The 19,595-nt window shown below is 39.6% G+C and overlaps 1 protein-coding gene across 4 annotated transcripts in view; it reads right to left on the reverse strand.

Moving 5' to 3' along the window:
* Positions 1–17,319, reverse strand: part of FXR1 (FMR1 autosomal homolog 1) — a 63,293-nt gene extending 45,974 nt beyond the window's left edge. For all 4 annotated transcript variants that reach the window (XM_058556288.1, XM_058556290.1, XM_058556286.1 and 1 more), the window contains exon 1: positions 17,241–17,319. In XM_058556288.1, the coding sequence (XP_058412271.1) occupies positions 17,241–17,291 (51 nt within the window). In that variant the 5' untranslated portion in view covers positions 17,292–17,319. The remainder of the gene's footprint in view (positions 1–17,240) is intronic.
* Positions 17,320–19,595: the final 2,276 nt, after the last annotated feature.

Genomic DNA, 19,595 nt, shown 5'->3' on the forward strand with positions numbered 1-19,595 from the left:
TGTTTACATTTGCAACTCTTAAAATAATCATCAGTAAGTAACGATGCAATATAACACATATCTTCTGTGATCAAAATATCTTAGAACATTATCCCTAAAAGATAACAAACAGAGCATGATATAGTAATAACCAAAAAGGCCACAAATTATGTGTGAATTGGGAGTAAGGGAGGCGATAGACGGACTAGCAGGAATCCCTGAGGAGTGGAAGCACTATATGAAGGATTTTTCAAAAGCAATCCAGCCTAAAATCAAAATTTTCAAAAAACAACTCAGTCAGGGCCCGCCCCGTGGCTTAGCGGTTAAGTGCGCGCACTCCGCTACTGGCGGCCCGGGGTTCAGATCCCGGGCGCACACCGACACACCGCTTCTCCAGCCATGCTGAGGCTGCGTCCCACATACAACAACTAGAAGGATGTGCAACTATGACATACAACTATCTACTGGGGCTTTGGGGAAAAAATTAAAAAAGGAGGATTGGCAATAGACGTTAGCTCAGAGCCAGTCTTCCTCAGCAAAAAAGAGGAGGATTAGCATGGACGTTAGCTCAGGGTTGATCTTCCTCACAAAAAAAAAAGAGCTTTAAAACAAAAAAAAACCCAACTCAGTCAAAGATTCAGTAAGATGGCAAGTTCACCAATAAACAATTAGCCTTCTAGATAAAGGCAACAAGCACCTAGAAAATAAAACATACAAAAGTATTCTACTAATGACAGCAATCAAAAAATAAAATCCTAGAAATGCCCTCAACTACAACAAAAAAATGTGCAGGACCTATATACAAAAATCTTTGAAACTTGACTAATAAATATAAATAGAATATTTAGGGAAACGTAAACCACATCATGTTCTTAGATGGCTTTACACTGTAAAAATTTCAATATGCCCCTAAATGGGATCCCACTAAAATACTGAGAGAGTGTATAATTCTGCTGAGGGGGAAAGAGGTTAATCTTAATAAAATTACATCAAAGTCTACCTTAAAGACAAATAAGAAAGCACTCAAAAGGAAAACAATTTTATATAGATATATATATTTTTTTTTTTTGGCAGGGGAAGATTTGCCCTAAGATTACATCTGTTGCCAATCTTCCTTTTTCCCCCTCAAAGCCCCAGTACATAGTTGTGTATAGTTGTAAGTTCTTCTGGTTCTTCTATGTGAGCCACTATCACGGCATGGCTACTGACAGACAAATGGTATGGTTCCCTTCCCTGCCAAGTACCAAACCCTGGCCTCCAAAGTGGAGCGCACCCAACTTTAACCATCAGGCAATCAGGGCTGGCTCAAAAAGAAAACTTTCAAATGGGGGTAGGGGTAACAAAAATACACTACCGCTATCAAATATTAAAGCTAATAACAGAAAAAAGACAAGACATGTTAAAGAAACAGAACACAGTTTTCAAAAATAGGTCTAAGTCATTTAGGAAATTACAAACAGGAGGAGGAATGAATTATCTCTAAATGGTATTGGACATTTGGATAATTATTGGAGAAAATGAAAAGGAAATGTCTTCATCAAAAATAAAATCGAGGGGGGCCGGCCCAGTTGCGTAACAGTTTAGTTCGCACGTTCTGCTTCAGCAGCCCAGGGTTTGCCGGTTCGGATCCTGGGCCCAGACCTACTCAGCACTCATCAAGCCACGCTGAGGTGGTGTCCCATATAGAAGAACCACAACTCTACAACTATGATACACAACTATGTACTGTGGCTTTAGGGAGGAAAAAAGAGAAAGACTGGCAACAGATGTTAGCGCAGAGCCAATCTTCCTCAAAAAAAAAAAAAATCAATGAAAGATTCAAACTTTTTTAAATCAGTAAGGATTCCAGGAGAAAGCATGAGTAAATTATTTATAACCCTGGACTAAGGAAGGCCTCTCTAACCAAAAAACAAAACCCAAAAGCCACAAAGTTTGATAAATTTGTATTACCTAAAAGCTAAGATGTGATAGGTAAACAGTATTGCATACAAAGGAAGAAAAGAGGGCCGGCCCCGTGGCTTAGCGGTTAAGTGCGCGCACTCCGCTGCCGGCAGCCGGGTTTGGATCCCGGGCGTGCACCAACGCACCGCTTGTCCGGCCATGCTGAGACCGCGTCCCACATACAGCAACTAGAAGGATGTGCAACTATGACATACAACTATCTACTGGGGCTTTGGGGGGAAAATAAATAAATAAATAAAATTATAAAAAAAAAAAAAACAAAGGAAGAAAAGAAAGGAAAAAAAGTGAAACACAAGAGTTAAATTCCCAATTTATAATATTTTCAGGTGAGTTAATAAGAACAAGCTGATAAAAGAAGATAACAATGGCTATGAACTATACAAATGAGTAATTCACAGAAAAAATAAGTTGTAATTTTAATAATAAATCACCTTCAAAATGTTACATATTTACTGCAATTTGTTCTGAACTTTGCTTTTCTCCTCCCACTTTATATCTTGTAGATCCTTCCTATCAGAATATAAAGATCAATCTCATTTTTTTTTAACATTTATATAAACTGTTTGGCAATTCTGAGGTGGAAGCTTAAACGGCCTGTGGAAAGAACAAAGTGCACAGGATATCTACCTAACTTAAGGATACATTTTTGAAGTTACAGAACATTACAGCTGAAAAACAAGGTTTTTCAACTTGATGAGGGTAGTCATGGGGAAAAAAAGTCCTATCAATTGAGTAGAAAGAAACAGGGTATAAATACATTTCAGGAATTCAAAAACTGAGATTATAAATATAGTCAAAAATCAGAACAGATGAATAATGGACCCTGGTTGTAGGAAAGTCATCTAACAACTCTGAAAGATATACAAAATTTCCTTTTTTTTTTTGCAGGGAAAGATTTGCCCTGAGCTAACATCTGTTGCCAAGCTTTTTTTCTACCCTCCCTCCCCAAAGCCCCAGTGCACGGCTGTATATCCTAGTTGTAAGTTCTTCTTGTTCTTCTACCTGAGCCGCTGCCACAGCATGACAACTGACAGACAAGTGGTGTGGTTCCACCACAAGTAAAGGAACCCATGCCACAAAAGCGGTGTGAGTGCTGAACTTGAACCACTAGGCCATCAGGTCTGGCTCTACAAAATTTCTTTTATAGACCTTCCAGATCCCTCATTTTGGAGACACGGAAGCTGAAACCATACACATCTATACAGCCCCAAAGTTTTACTTCCTAGGAGATTATGAATACCGAATTTATTTCTTTATTTTGTGTGTGTGAGGAAGATTAGTCCTGAGCTAACATCTGTCGCCAATCCTCCTCTTTTTGCTGAGGAAGATTGGCCCTGGGCTAACATCCATTCCCATCTTCCTCCACTTCATACAGGACAGCACCACAGCATGGCTTGCCCAGCAGTGTGTCGGTGCACGCCCAGGATCCAAACCCGGGAGACTGCAGAGGAGCACATGCATTTAACTGCTATGCCACCAGGCCAGCCCCTATAAATACTGAATTTAAAACCTCATCTTCTGTCTGGAGCTCTTTTCATTAAACCATTATCAATTACATGATAAAGCTAGTTTTTAACTCCAAAAGGTTAAGTCTGGTAGCCATATTAATTTGAAGAAATAAGGCATCTTTCCTAAGAAGCCTATTTAAGGCAAAGTTCCAGAATAAAACATCAAAATCTAGTTCATAAATGGAAAGGCTGCTATCTTGTCCAAAACACAAACTCGAGTTAAAATAAATTTGTGTGTGTGTGAGAGGAAGAGCAGCCCTGAGCTAACATCCATGTCAATCCTCCTCTTTTTTGCTGAGGAAGACCAGCCCTGAGCTAACATCTATTGCCAATCCTCCTTTTTTTCCCTTTTTCTCCCCAAAGCCCCAGTAGATAGTTGTATGTCATAGCTGCACATCCTTCTAGTTGCTGTATGTGGGACGCGGCCTCAGCATGGCCAGACAAGCGGTGCATCGGTGCGCACCCAGGACCCGAACCCAGGCCACCAGTAGCAGAGCGTGCGCACTTAACTGTTAAGCCACAGGGCCAAAATAAAATTTTACTGTTTAAAATACTGATCAATTTATCAGATGCTCTGCTTGAGATGTGGCTTAGAAATCCAGAGATGCATAAATTCCTTTGAGAACATTCCCACTAAACTCATTAAAAACATACCATCCTAGTCTAGAAAAATTCCTTTTTGACTGCAAAGTATCACTTCAAATTCACCTACTAGATTTTTCAAAAATCTACTAACGACCTCCTATTATTGCAATTACATTACAACACAAAAATCACGTTCCTTATAAAGGGGGAAACAAACTTAAAAATATTAATACTCAACAAACTACCCCAAAAACCAGACAGCTTGAATCCTCAATTAAAGTAAGACTTAGAGTAGATTCCCAGATCCAAAAACCCAAGATTCACACCTTAGAGCTGTAATTCTTAAACTTCAAAATTTTTATTAGAAGAGTTCGTTGACTGCAAATAGATTGAGCAAAAAAAGTCACCAAGAAACAGGACCAGCCCGGTGGCGCAAGTAGTTAAGTGCGCGCGCTCCGCTGCGGCGGCCCGGGGTTCGCTGGTTCGGATCCCGGGCGCGCACCGACGCACTGCTTGGCAAGCCATGCTGTGGCGGCGTCCCATATAAAGTGGAGGAAGATGGGCACAGATGTTAGCCCAGGGCCGTCTTCCTCAGCAAAAAAAAAAAAAGAGGAGGATTGGCGGATGTTAGCACAGGGCTGATCTCCTCACAAAAAAAAAAAAAAAAAAAAAAAAGTCAGCAAGAAACAGTAAAATCCTCCTAAACAGAGAACAGGTTTTTAATGACTCCAGTCTCAAGTGGTAAAAGCAAGGGATCCATCAGGAATCAAACCTCTAGTTCACATTTATTCTCTTAAGCAAGCAAAAAGAAAAAAGTTCTCACACTCACATTATTGCCTCCTTCAAACTTGATCAAGTCTCCTTACATAATTTAAGATTCACTCCAGCTTTAATACTTCTATCAAAGTTTTTCCTTATCAAGTCTTTCTCATGATCAATGGCATGAAATTTAAAGATTTTTCTATCTATTTGGCGCAACAGTCAACCACATTTGATGCCTTGTCCAATGTGCTAAAACATTACGATTGATGGCTTAATTACTAAAGCAAACTTGTAATAAAATACTGTATTTCTAAAAATACACTGAGTAGAATAAATTCTTTACATATTAGAGGCATTGGGCTCAAGTTGTTAGATCCTGTAGGGCCTTTCCTCTGACTAGGTTCACAATCTCCATTTTCCCCAAACACATCAGTTCCAGTTTACTGCTCTGAATAAATATGATTACAAAAACATGAGCCATGAGGAAGTAAAAGTTAGTCGCATAATTTATGCAAAATTTGACTCGGGTTTTTGTTTTTCAAGAACTGCCACAATGAATTTGATAATCACTTGTTACCCTCTGATCAATTATCACTTTATTTACTGATTCATTCTCTGGCCCCAATCTACCTTCCCAGCCCATCAATCCTAACAATTTAACATCTCTGAAATCAGAATCCTTCTTATAATTGATGACATCTTAGAATAGCTGACAGCCATATGGCAGTCAGGATATAAATGTCACTGTTTAAGCATCCTCAAACTTGGTTTGCTTACAATTTGCTATGGCACTTGACTGGAACCCCTTGATATTTCATTCAGCAAACCAATGAAGGACCCCTTCAGGAAGGATTAATGTTTCTTATCAGAAAGTTGTTCTGTCGACACCTTCTGACAAAATCAAGAAAACACCAGCACAAAACTTGTACAGTGTGTGGAAAATCTTGGAGATAACAGAGGAGAGCTCTTTTAAAATATGCTTGCAACACCAATGCTCTCCACAGCACTGAGAAAAATATTGTGAAAAGAAACAATCATCTCAAGATGAAGATGTTTTTAACCAGTTTATTTTGCTTATGTTTTCCATTTTATGTATGCAAGTGTTTAAAGATGACCTTTCAATAAGTATATGACAAGAACTCTAAAATATAAACTACCACTCACAGATTAATTGGCAACATTTCTTCCTTCTTAGTGTCTCTCACAAACGATGCCACCTCAGATGCAAAAAAATTGTATGGATCTTCCACTAGCTTCTCAAACCTCTGTATGGAAATATAACCTACTACCTAGACTCTAAACTCAACCTCCAACTATATAGACATCTCCACCCTTGGCTTACTTTTATACATCAAATCAACATGTCAACAGAATCATCTGTTGTCCTGTTTTCCACTCTACACACATACAACCCAGGAATTACAGGACTAAAAAAAGAGAAAACTCAAGGCCGGCCCAGTGATGTAGTGGTTGAGTTAGTACGTTCCATTTCGGTGGCCTGCGGTTCCCCGCTTCGGATCCTGGGCGTGGACTTGCTCACTGCTCATCAGGCCATGCTGAGGCGGCCTCCCATATAGAAGAGCTACAAATTCTACAACTATGACACAGAACAATGTGCTGGGGTTTTGGGAAGAAAAAATAAAAAGAGGAAGATTGGCAACAGATGTTAACACAGGGCCAATCTCCCTCAAAAAAAAGAAAACTCAGGGCCAGCCCAGTGATGTAGTGGTTAAGTTCACGTGCTCTGCTTCGGTGGCCCGAGGTTCGCATCCTGGGCACAGACCTACACACCACTCATCAAGTCATGCCATGGTGGAGTCCTATATACAAAATAGAGGAAGACCGGCACAGATGTTAGCTCAGGGACAATCTTCCTCACCAAAAAAAACAAAAAAGAGAGAGAGAAAACTGAATACAGCAAGCAGTACTTCTTAACTAGGCTTCTAAGAGAACACAGCCCAGTCACTAAGGCATTCATTGTGTGTCATGAACTAACTTCTCTCCCATGCATCTAGAATGGTACTAGCTACACAATATCGTTGGAAGAATTGAGAAAAGAATGTTTCTGTTTTATAATTCAGATGAGAAAACCTATTGGGTTGAGAAAACTGACCTACGGGCACTCAAGGGTGTGCTAGAAGTACTTATAGCTACTCCTCTTCCCCCAAAATACCACAGTAAATCTTCCTGGAGATTTTATGTTAAGTAATTTAAAGAATTTATAATAAAACAAACATTTTGTCTTTCTAGACTGTGTATAGAACTAATGGATATAGAAAGAACTCCTTATTACAAAAAATAAAAAACAAAAAAAAACATCACTTACTGAAAACACCACAGTACAGTGGTTTCACTGTTAAGACTGGTCTCAGATCCACTACGTACTATGTGGTAGGTAAAAGAAAAAAAAGCCCAGGACAGTAAGAAAAGGAAAGTAAGACTGGCTTTAGAAAATAATACAGACTCCTAACTAGCTTTATTTGCCCCATAGTAAAGCACAATGTCCCCCTTCCAGGACTCTTTACGGTCTTCCCAGAGCACCCTAGACTTTTTGGAGCAATTCTCAGGAGGTTCTATCAAGCCTGACTGAGACTCAGCTCTCCTGGATGCTGGATATCCTCTACCCACCCCAATCCCAGAAGTGAGAGAGATTTGGCTAAAAAGAGCAAGTACTTCATTCCCCTACATGCAAAAAAAAAAAACACAAAACTTTAAAATAGAGATTACTGGCCGGCCCCGTGGCTTAGCGGTTAAGTGCACGCTCTCCACTACTGGCGGCCCGGGTTCGGATCCCGGGCGCGCACCAACGCACCGCTTCTCCGGCCATGCTGAGGCCGCGTCCCACATACGGCAACTACAAGGATGTGCAACTACAACATACAACTATCTACTGGGGCTTTGGGGAGAAAAAGAGAAAAAAAGGAGGAGGACTGGCAATAGATGTTAGCTCAGAGGCAGTCTTCCTCAGCAAAAAGAGGAGGATTAGCATGGATGTTAGCTCAGGGCTGATCTTCCTCACCAAAAAAAAAAAAAAAAAAAAAAATAGAGATTATTTACCGTGGTGCTAGCACAATTGCCTATTAATATTCAAAAGTAAGTCTTGATGTAGCAAATATAAAACAAGTGAATAAAACACTACAAAAAAAATCTAGAAAATTAATATATACAATCTGAACACAGGCTGTCGTAACCAAGACTGGAAACTCTGAAGCCTTAACATAGAAAAAATAGTTCACTATGTAAAAAATAAAACTTCTCTATGGCCAGGGATACCAGAAAGTCAACAAATAACAGATGGGGAGGAGCTACTCTTATAATAAATAGTCCTAAGAGATTTCAAAGAGTGACAAAGAACACCCCAGTAGCAAAATGGGCAAACAGGGAATTTATGGAGAAACAAATCCAAACGGCCAACAAACATTAAAATTCACAAATGGAGATCTGCAAATCCAAGTTCCTATGAAATAACCCTTTACAGCCAACAAATTGGCAAAAATTAAGAATTACAAAACCCACTTCTAGCAAGGAGTTGACATTCATCAATGGAAGAAATAGGAAGCCTTTTGGAAAAGTAATCCGTTAACATTTACTAGAATTAAGAAAAAATTCCCTTCCACCAAGCTATCCCACTCTTCAAAACCTACCCAATGGAAACAGGTATGTAGAGAGGCAAAAAACTGAGAACAAAGTGAGTGTCTATTAACTGGGAATTGGCTGGATTTCATGGTAATTCTTACCATACAATATCATATACCATTATAAAACAAATAAATTACACTCCAAGTGAAAACAACCAAGACGTAGATTATTTTATAGAACAACACTGAAAAGACCTATATTTGTATCTGAATGTGTATCTATGTACCATTCTATGAGTACGGAGAAAAATCTGGTACCCTGTATACTTGGCTATGAACAGGTTACCTGAAATGGAGTGGGGATGAGGAGAGCAAGCGATGAAGAGGAGCCAAGAAAATTAAAGGGAGGAGTGATTACAATAAAGCAATCTTATTTATACTTATGCATATGTGTAAAATTATATATATGTATATGCCTGTACGCTAATCCTCCCTTTTCCTCTGTTTCGCTTTCCAGTTTCAGTTACCAGAAGTCAACCGCAATCCGAAAATATTCAATAGAAAATTCCAGAAACAAACAATTTATTAGTTTTAAATTGTGCGCCGTTATAAGTAGCGTGATGAAATCTCTCGCCCTTCCTGCTCAGGAAGTGAATCATTCCTTTGTCCAGCATATCCACACTGTATTTAGCAGCCATCTAAGTTATCAGAGCGACTGTCGCTGTATCATAATTCTTGTGTACAAGCAACCCTGACTGTACTTAATACTGGCTCCAAAGCACAACAGCAGTGATGCCGGCAATTCAGACATGCCAAAGAGAAGCCATAAGGTGCTTCCTTTAAGTCAAAAGGTGAAAGTTCTCAACTTATGGAAAGAAAAAAAAATCGTATACTAAGGTTGCTAAGAGCCACGGTAACTTTCATTATAGTATGTTGTTATAATTGCTCTATTTTATTTTTAGTTATTGTTGTTAATCTCTTACTGTGCCTAACTTATAAGTTAAACTTTATCATAGTACCTACATATAGAAGAAAACATAATATATATTTTATTGTTCGGTACTATCTCCGGTTACAAGCATCCACTGGGGGTCTTGGAATGTATTCCCTGCATATAAGGAAGAACTACCATATAAACATTTATTTTAAAGAGTTGAGATATATCTTAAACTCTTCATTAACCAGTACTTCTTCCATACAGCACATATATACATCACCACTCTCCATATCTTTTTAATTTTTCCATCTTTAGGGATCTCAAATCTACATTCTAAGTAACAAACTTCTTTGATGTTTATAATACCTAAAAAATTTGACATGTAATTTGATTTCAAAAACAAGCACATTTGGGCCGGCCCCGTGGCTTAGCGGTTAAGTGCGCGCGCTCCACTGCCGGCGGCCCGGGTTCGGATCCCGGGCGCGCACCGACGCACCGCTTCTTCCGCCATGCTGAGGCCACGTCCCACATACAGCAACTAGAAGGCTGTGTAACTATGACATACAACTATCTACTGGTGTTTTGGGGGAAAAAAATAAATAAATAAAAATTTATAAAAAAAAAAACAAACAAGCACATTCAGGACTGCTACTGCAATCAAAAAATTTCTTAATTTCAAACAAGACATCCTTTTTTTAAAGACCTACATAACTAAATCTACAAATGCAAATTATTTCAAAAATCAATGGACATATGCTCTACAAATAAAGTGTGCAAATTTATTAATTACACATTACAGAAATTACTGCATCATTAAGGAATAAGTACTATTAAGGAAAAAAATTATTCAAGGCAGGCCTTCAGACTTCATTTGTACTGAAGATTTAACTGTTATGAATTTAAAAAAGACAATGAGAGGATTTCATAAGAACGAATAATTATCTACTAATGTTTGCATACCAGTAATGTTCTTGGTTTGTTAATTTCACAAGCTTATAATCCAATAGCTCTCCTTGAAACAGAATGACTCAGTGGTTCCAAATGGCCACCCAAAACTATTATGATTTTCCTGTTGCAAAAAGCTGACATTCTCTGTATCTCTATGTATGCGTTCAGTTCTATGACAATATCTGAACTTGACCAGGATCAATACACAACCCCTAAAAATAAATTCACATGCAATTTAAATCAAAACCAGAAATGATGAAGTTAGTTTTGTATATATGCCATTATACTAAGATTAACAACAAATCAACGAGTGTCCAGAAGCCAATAATGATTGATTCACTTGTTCACGCAAAAAATATGTACTGAAGGCCTACTATGTACTAAGTACACATATCAAGTCACCGAAAAATTTAAGAGTTGAAAATACAAACCTGAAAAACTATAAAAGCAAAAAGTTATGAAACAGAAGAGAAAGAAGAAAAGTTTTATCATGATTAATGAGCCAGACTAAGAAAGGCGGAGAGACAGGGGCCTGAAAGATGAGATTCCTGATCCTGAAGAAATCTTGATGGGGAATGCATGTTCCCTTGTCAACAATAACTATAAACATCACTTATTACTGGGGGAGACCTCTACTCATCATCCCAAAAAAGCTAAGCAAAAAATGCTGAGGCTAGAGTATGGGAGACAAGTTAAAACAACTGAGAATTAATATTGGTTCAATTTTGCCATGGCTTTCAGCCTCTTCAATATAAGCATAAATAAATTAAAGGGATTGTTATACATGTAAATATACATGTTCAGATTAACAAAACAACGCTTTGCATTGTTTAATTTTGTTTTGCTCCAGCTATTCTTTATGAAGATTTGGTCCTAGAAAATTTAACAGAACCATCACAACACAATGTCTTACTATTAAACATCTGCTGAAGAATCTTTTAAAGCCTTCTGATACTCAGAAATACTACGTGATAAGATTACCAAGATGTGTCACATCATAAGGAAATTTGAATCAGTAGTTTCATATATATGCATACACAAAGCATTTCAAATATTTCCCCAATACCTTACATAATCAACAATATAAAGCTAACAATTAAGGATAGTATAAATCAAAAATATGCAACACAAGTTATAATTTGAGCCATCTATGTAATCTTAAAATTTCTAGTAGCCATATCAAAATAAGGGGAAAAAACAGGTAAAATTAATTTTAATAATAATTTCATTTAATCTAACATATCCAAATACTATTCCAACATGTAATCCATATTTAAATATTATGTTTTATGTTCTTTTTTTCATACTGTCTTTGAAACTCAGTATGGATTTTACCATTACACAATTCAGACCAGCACATTTCAGCTCCATGGCTAGTGGCTACCATATTGGGAAGAGCAAAATTTTTGCAAAGTGAACACACAGCTCACATCATTTCTCCAGGAATCCTCTCAATTCAGTCCTCTTGACTTCCATTGTATTAATTAGTAATAATTTGTAATTACTAATCTGATAAGCCATATATTTGCATTTGAAAAACAAAAATCACTGTAATCATTAAAGAGACCAGGCTCTCTGGAGTCTGAAAGATCAAAGTCTGAGTCAGCCTCTTATTAATTTTATGACCCAGATTCACTTAGCCTCAGTTTCCTCAATTGGGGGTAACATTATCTCCTTCACTGTGCTTGAGAGGACTAAATGAGATAAATTCATGTAAAGTACTTCCAGTAGTCTGAATACTCAATATATAATAGCTGTTATTGCTGTCAAAGCTAGACAGGACCTTAGTGAACTAACTGAACCTAGCAGACTCCACCACTCGATACATTTGTTAAAACAAATCCAACTGTCTCAAACTGCAGATGAATAAACCAAGATCTTAGCCATTTAATACAAGAATTAGGGATCAATCACGGAACACATATTGCTCTTCCCACCACAAAAAGGCTAGTTTGCCTACATCCTTAACACTGTGGTACAGAATTCATTTCTTGAGTTATAATCCAGTCAAGTATCTGCGCTGTCTTCCTAACCAAAATGAAAACTCACTACCCTGAGACTTCCTTTGAAGAACCTCTAATGCTATGTTCAACTAGGCAATCGGAAGTAAGAAGCCCTAGAGTTAAATCTCATTTCAGCTACAGAGTAATCTTGGACAAGTTACTTACTCACCATTGCAGTTTCCTAATATTTAAAATGGGGATAAAAACAATACCTCATGGAGTCCTTGAGAGCGCAAAATCAGGAAATATAGGTATAAGCTTCATAGATATCTAGTAAATAACACGCACTTGTACTCTATACTATTATCTTACAGAAGGCAAACATTTGATAACACATAAAATATACAGGTGCATAAAAGTAAAAATACGGAAAAAAGTATATTTTCCGTAAGTGTACAGAGCCAAGGCCTTGACAATATATCTCTAGGTAAATAAGATTTTTTTTTGCTTTTCGGTTTTCAGATTTTTCATAATCACGTATGGTTCTCGTTATACAAAAAAAAAAGTTTAATTTTTAAAAATTAAATGGGCTTTTCGGTTAGTTAAATCTTAGTTCCTCTACATTTTTATAAAAATTGCATGTTAAAACACGTACAACTAAAAATTATCTTTAAAGTATCTGGAACAGTATGTTTTTTAATTTAAAAGAATTTCCCTAATATTATTAAGACAGACACCATCTTTTCCTCAGTTACTGATCTTCACAAAAAAAAAAATCAACAATATTCCATACTAACTGTGAAAAGTCAGTACACTCTCAGAACACAATTCCTTTACTACAACTCTACAGATCATCATCATTAGTGATAATAAACCTACTCCAAAATTTAGTGAATCTCACATTTCGTTCTAACATTAAATTAAGCTGAAGTAATAAATTCTGGAAATACTGTAGTACTTTGAAATTTGTTTTGTAGTCAACCAATTACACAGTTAAAGCAGAAATCGCAGTGCTCTAAAATTAATTCCATCTTCTATGGAGAACGCCTCACACTTCATTCAGCCATCTTAGAGATTACATATTTCCTTGGAACACCGTGGAAACTTTCCTCTACATGAGCCAGAAATTGAGATTTAACTTTCAACTTCTATTTAAAGATTTTATTTATTTATTTTCCCCCCAAAGCCCCAGTAGATAGTTGTATGTCATAGCTGCACATCCTTCTAGTTGCTGTATGCGGGACGCGGCCTCAGCATGGCCGGAGAAGCGGTGCGTTGGTGCGCGCCCGGGATCCAAACCCGGGCCACCAGCAGCGGAGCGCACGCACTTAACCCCTAAGCCACAGGGCCGGCCCAACTTCTATCTAAAATTATATTCTGTCACGGCTATGCAAGTTGCAATGCTATTACAAAGCTTAACATCATACACATCAGTTAAAAAGCATTTTAATGACTGCAAATGGGCACAGGGTTTTTTGAGCAGTAATGGAAATGTTCTAAAAGAAAATTACACAACATTGTAAATACACTTGTTAACAATCACAGAGCGTAAAGTCTATCTCAAAGCTTTAAAAAGAAAAAAAGGCACCTTAAAAAGCCAGTAGTATAAACCCTCAGATGCTGCACTCCAGGTAGAAAGGCTATAAAAGCAAATTTTTATATAAAATGATATCCCCCATCAAATGCTTAATTAACCTATCTCTCATTCTTTCCAATCCCCACAGATTTATAGGGCTGCAAACATGAGCATATCAAGTTGTTCTCTAACTACTGCTAAGAAAAAAAATCAAGATGCAGAACAAAGTATTCAGCTTGCTACTATTTGTGTAAATATTTTTGGGAAAAAAAGATTCCTATTCAGTCAAATCTTCAGCTTTTCAATAGTTCCAATTAATTTGTGAAATGAAGTTTCAGTTCCACTAGAAAATCTTTAATCAATGTCTACAGAGCACTGCCTCAAGGCATGATGATACTGGTTACTAATCCCATGACTCTGAAATTCTTCAATGGCAATACACATTTACAGCCAAGTGTGTGTGTGTCTGTGTAGAGGGCGAAGGGAAGAGGAGGAAAGGAAGAGGCAAATCAGAATCACCTGTACACTGAAAACCACCAATGAAACAAAAAATACTACACCAAAGTGTTAACAGCTGTTATCTCAAGGCAACTGGTTTTTTCTGACGGTTCCCAAAATTCCCTCACTGACCGTGTATTTATTTTTTAAATTAGAAAAAATTACTTAAAATTGCTGCTATGCTAAATGAAAGAAGTCAGACTCAAAACGCTACCCAGTACACTGTATGATTCCTCATATAGGACATTCTGAAAAAGGCAAAACTATGGGGACAGAAAACCACCCCTAGGGTCTGGGGGTGAGGAGAGAGGCTGCTGACTACAAAGGAGCGTAAGGAAAATTTTGGGGATGGTCTAACTATTCTCTCTCTTCATCATGTTGGGGTGTTTACACAACCGTGAGCATTTATCAAAGCTCATACAACTGTACACCAAAAAAGGTCAATTTTACTATATGCAAATTAATCTCAAAAAATTCACAGTTAAAAATAAATTGTGCAGTAAACCAATTTTTTTCCAAGTGGGCGGTTTCATGGGATAAAAAATACTGGAGACTATTGAACTACTTCAAACCCCTCATTTCATACAAAAGAAAATAGATCTAGGAAGATTAATTTAGGGGTCCACTACTAGATAATGACAAGCTGAAGTACAGACCTAGAATTCCAATTTGTTTAACTTCAAATCCAGGAATCGTTCCACCTCACCATTCTCACTCTGGAAGAGCACAGTTTCCACAGAGTGCATGTACAAGTGGATTATGGGAGAACATAAAATTCCAAACGTTCAAGTGCAATTATTTTAGTACACACAAACGTGGCTAGCATTCTTCCCAACCTCTGCCAAAGAACCACCTTACTTTGTTAGGTAAAAATGGGTAACTGAGTCAAGGTCTAAGTGGAATCAAGCAGCTTTGTAGAGTATGGATAGGGACCAACAATAAATACTTCCGAGTTCCAAAATGGGAACATATGATTTACTGTATATTGATTAAAAAAAAAAATACGATGAGAAACCAAAGATTGTAAACAACTTTTACTAAAACTTTCAAACTGATGATATTACATAATGAATCTCATTAAAAAAGGAAGAAATGAATATCTTGCACAGCAGGCGACCAACATAAAATATACTCGGCTAAAAAGAAATGGTGTTCGCCTACCTACCATTTACATGCTGCAAAATGATTTGTAAAGGCAAAACAATCCTTTTCTATTTTTCAGTATGCAAGAAAAAAACGCACACCTCCTAATCTTATACAAGGACCGTACTGCCAAATAGAATTTGAAACTTTTCGGGGGGGAGGTGGGGGTGTTGATTCAAAAATGATGACCCTTTTCTACCCTTGACTGGAAAAGTATAGTAAGCCCATTCTTTGTGCACTGTGACACAACTGTATACGCAGTGGTTCAGAGAAGGCAACCACTAGGTTTCAATAAGAACAGAAGTCAATTAAACGTCTACTCAAATTTCACTTAGGTCCTTTGTCTGACACCAAGTTTTACACCTAGACTTCTAATATAACTCGTCACGCACTGAAAGACTCCTTTCCCCCAGGCAGACACTGTCTTTACTTTACGTTGACCACCTAAGGAGATTTAAATTTGTAAAAAGCTTAGGGAGATCCTTTAGACGCCAACTGTGATTCCCCACTACGCTCTTACCACGTGACAGCTAAACCAAATCCACACAGCTAATCAGTAAACTAGAAAAGGAAAACAACGCTGCAAATAGGAAATTACGACCACCAAATAAAATAAAATCCCGTACGATAAAAGGTACGCTGAAATGAAACCCAGTGAGAATACATTCTGCGTATGCACATTACTCCTATATTAGGAGAAGGCCCTCCATAAAAATAGCCAGGACTCTCAAACATCTGAGATGCTGGCTTAGTGAGACTGATTGACAGACAACAGCTGGGGAGATTCGGTATTGATCTTGTAACATCGTGGCACACTTTGGGAGAAAGGGAGAATAGGGAGAAGGAACCGTTATAATGGCAAAACTAAACTGTAAGGATTTCATTTTCAGTTAAGTGACCCCAACACTGAAAGCTCCTACTAAATTCCTCTACTCTTGAATGCCTCTTCCGTTTTCCAGCCCCTATCCCCATAGTAATGCATCTCCTTCCTCTCGATGGAAACAAACAAAAAACCTCGTGGGGGAAAAAACAAAAAATCAACACTTCCTTCCCAAAACACTGGACAACTGATATAAAAAAACGAGTCACCTCCCCCACCTGCCTCCGTGATCCATCTCACACTTTAAATCTTACTTTAACGCCTAGAACTCTAGCCTTTTCTTCCGTAATAAAGGGGCTAAGGCGCCGCCCAATTTCCCAGGCCGCAAAAATATTTCAACCCGCCACACTTCAAGGTTTTCTAGTTTTCTTTCCTCGATCCTAACCCTCAATCCGGTACCCGCTTCCCCTTCGGACGCTGAAGTTTATTAGCGCAAAACCCCAGTACAAAGGTGAATTCCTAAGATTCCGAGGCGCGCTCCCCCAAGGGGGTGGGGAGGGGTCGGAGCCACGGGCCCAGGCGCTCCCGCTCGGCCCCGTCCGAGGGGCGGGGGAACCGCTGTGACCACACAATCCCACCGCCTCCTTTCACGACTCCCCCACCGCCCAGCTCGGGCCTGCTCCCAGGGAGCTCCCCGCCGCCCAGCAGCGGCTCGGCTCCTCCTCCCCGGCCCGCCGAGGGCTGCACTAGCATCCCCGAGGAGGGTTCACCACCAGGAAAACACAAGAGGTGTCCGGCGTGTTGTTTCAAAACATAACGGAGCCCGGGCCCCCGAGACCGTTAAACCGCGGTGGAGGGGGGAGAAGCGAGGAACCCTGCGGCCCCGGGTCTGGCCTGACCGCCCTTTTCGACCCCAAACCTCCCTCTCCCGGACCACCAACCCTCCCGCAAACCTGCCCCAGCCCCCAGCAGACCGGACAAAGCAGCAGAAGGGTCGGTACCTTGTAGAAAGCCCCGTTGGAGCCGCGAACCTCCACCGTCAGCTCCGCCATGTTGGAACCGCAAAGGCCGCTGGGAAGAGATTCTAGAAACTTTCCAACCAGAGGGGAGGAGGGGGGAGGGGCGTGCAGGAGGCAGGGGGAGGGGCGGGGAAAACAGGGCGGGGACTGGGATCCCCCGCCCCACACCCCCGGGGTCTCACTGCGCAGCGCTGACTTTCCCGGCGGGATCCCTCTACTCCTTACATCACTGGCTCTGGGCTCCTCCCGCCGCCGCCTACGCCCTGTTCGCCTCCCGACACAATCGCCCTCCCCTCGCTGACCCGCCCCTACGTCCCCGCCCCCCCGTGCCCGCTGCTTGCCCGCTCGAGCCGGTCTGTGCCTCCAGCCGCCCTGGAGTAAACTGCCCGGACACCGCCTGCCCCGCGCATCTGCATTCCGCTGCGCGCGGGCATCCTGCCCTTAAGCTTCTTGAAGCGTTGGTAGCCCTGGAGTAACTTCCTCACCTAGGGAACAGCAACTTTGGGGGCTCCAATTGCCCCGTCACAACCTTTCTGGCGGAAGAGGGTGCCCAAAAATGTACATACTGTGTGCTGCAAATTGTTTCGCATCGCTCTCTTTTTTAAATGGGTGGCCTTCTCTTGACTCAAATTCCACAGTTCCACACCTCCTCGCGCGTTTCGGCGGAGCCCTCTCCCCACCTGTTACCACTTGAGCTGTTTAAAAGTCAAACTAAGTATTTTGAGTTCAACTTAGATGTGTTCACAACCTGCAGCAGAATTGAGGCTAATATACCCGTTGTTAGAAGTAGTCAGAGAAACTTAATAGAGCTGGAGACCACGTTTTCCCCTGAAGCAATGCATGCGAGCTTCCGCAAATGGGATCCACGCAGAATCATCTTGTATGGCGTTTCTAACAGAACCTACACCAATACTGTAAGCATTATGACGAAGATCCTTTGAATATCTATTTTAACAATACTAAAACTTTTTACCAAAGCGAGGCCTTTGGAAATAATACTAGAAGGACTCTTTTATGCGTGTGTTGTATTACCATTTTAACAGAAAAGCTCTAAAAAAGGATGCTTTGTGGGCACTCTATACCCTCAAGGAAATGCCCACTGACCCCACCTTTCTGGGGAGAGAGGGGTCCAAAAAATGTGTACGTAACATTTGATCAGCACTTCTACGTCTCCAAAGGTTCAGAAAGGAAATGGAGGCTGCAAAAGTGCTCAATATTGTGTGCTATGTACAGAATGTTCTTTTAAAAATATTGATCATGGTGAAGAAAAGGTAAATACCCATCACATAGAAAACAAACTAAATACCCATCAATGAGTAATAGCCACCACTTATTAAGGGCTTTATCTGTCCAACACTTTATTTACCATCTTATTATGGTCCTTCCGAAGTATAATGCCCTGATTTGCTTTTTTTAACAGGCTTCTTGAGATGTAATTCACATACCACACTTCATCCATTTAAAGCATACAATTCAATGGTTTTTAGTATATTCACTGAGTTGTGCAACCTCACCACAATCAATTTTAGAACATTTTCATGGCTCCAAAAAAGAAACCGGTACCTGTTGGCAGTCGCTCCCCATTTCACCCCAACCCCCCAGGCCCTAGACCTCCACTAATGTACTTTATGTCTCTATAGATTTGCTTAGTCTAGATGTTTCATATTAATGGAATCATATAATATGTGATCTTTTGTGACTGGCTTCTTTCAGTTAGCATAGCATTTTTAAGGTTCATCCATGTCGTAGCATGTATCACTACCCATTCCTTTTTATTGTCAAATATACCATTATATGGATATACCACATCATTTTACTTATTCCTTCATCCGTTGACAGACATTTGGGTCGTTTCTACTTTTCTCACTATTAAGAATAATGCTGCTATGAAGATTCCTGTACAAGTTATTGTATAGACAGATGTATGTTTTCATTTCTTTTTAATATATACCTGGAATTGGAATTGCTGACTCATGGAACTTCGTGTTTAACCTTTTGAGGAACTGCCAAACTCTTTTCCAAAGCGGTAGCCCAATTTGCATTCCATCAGCAATGTATGAGGGTCCTAGTTTGCTTTATGGGTTTTTCTTTCTCTCCTTCCTTCCTTCCTCCCTCTCTCCCTCTCTTTCTATCTTTCTTTCTTTTGTTTGTTTGTTTTGGCCTTCAGTGTTTTGTTTCCTTTTGTTTCTCAATGTGAGTGACTTTGGGTAGGGCTTCAAAAGTTCCATTTTGGATACAGGCCATAGCATTCCCTATTATCTGAGCTTTGAAGAATGAAGATTGGTCCTCTTCAGGCCTTGCATGCTAAAAACATTTGATTTTGGAGCCCCCCCCCCC

This window comes from Diceros bicornis, chromosome 15 (genome assembly GCF_020826845.1).
Source record: "Diceros bicornis minor isolate mBicDic1 chromosome 15, mDicBic1.mat.cur, whole genome shotgun sequence".
Classification (NCBI taxonomy): domain Eukaryota; kingdom Metazoa; phylum Chordata; class Mammalia; order Perissodactyla; family Rhinocerotidae; genus Diceros; species Diceros bicornis.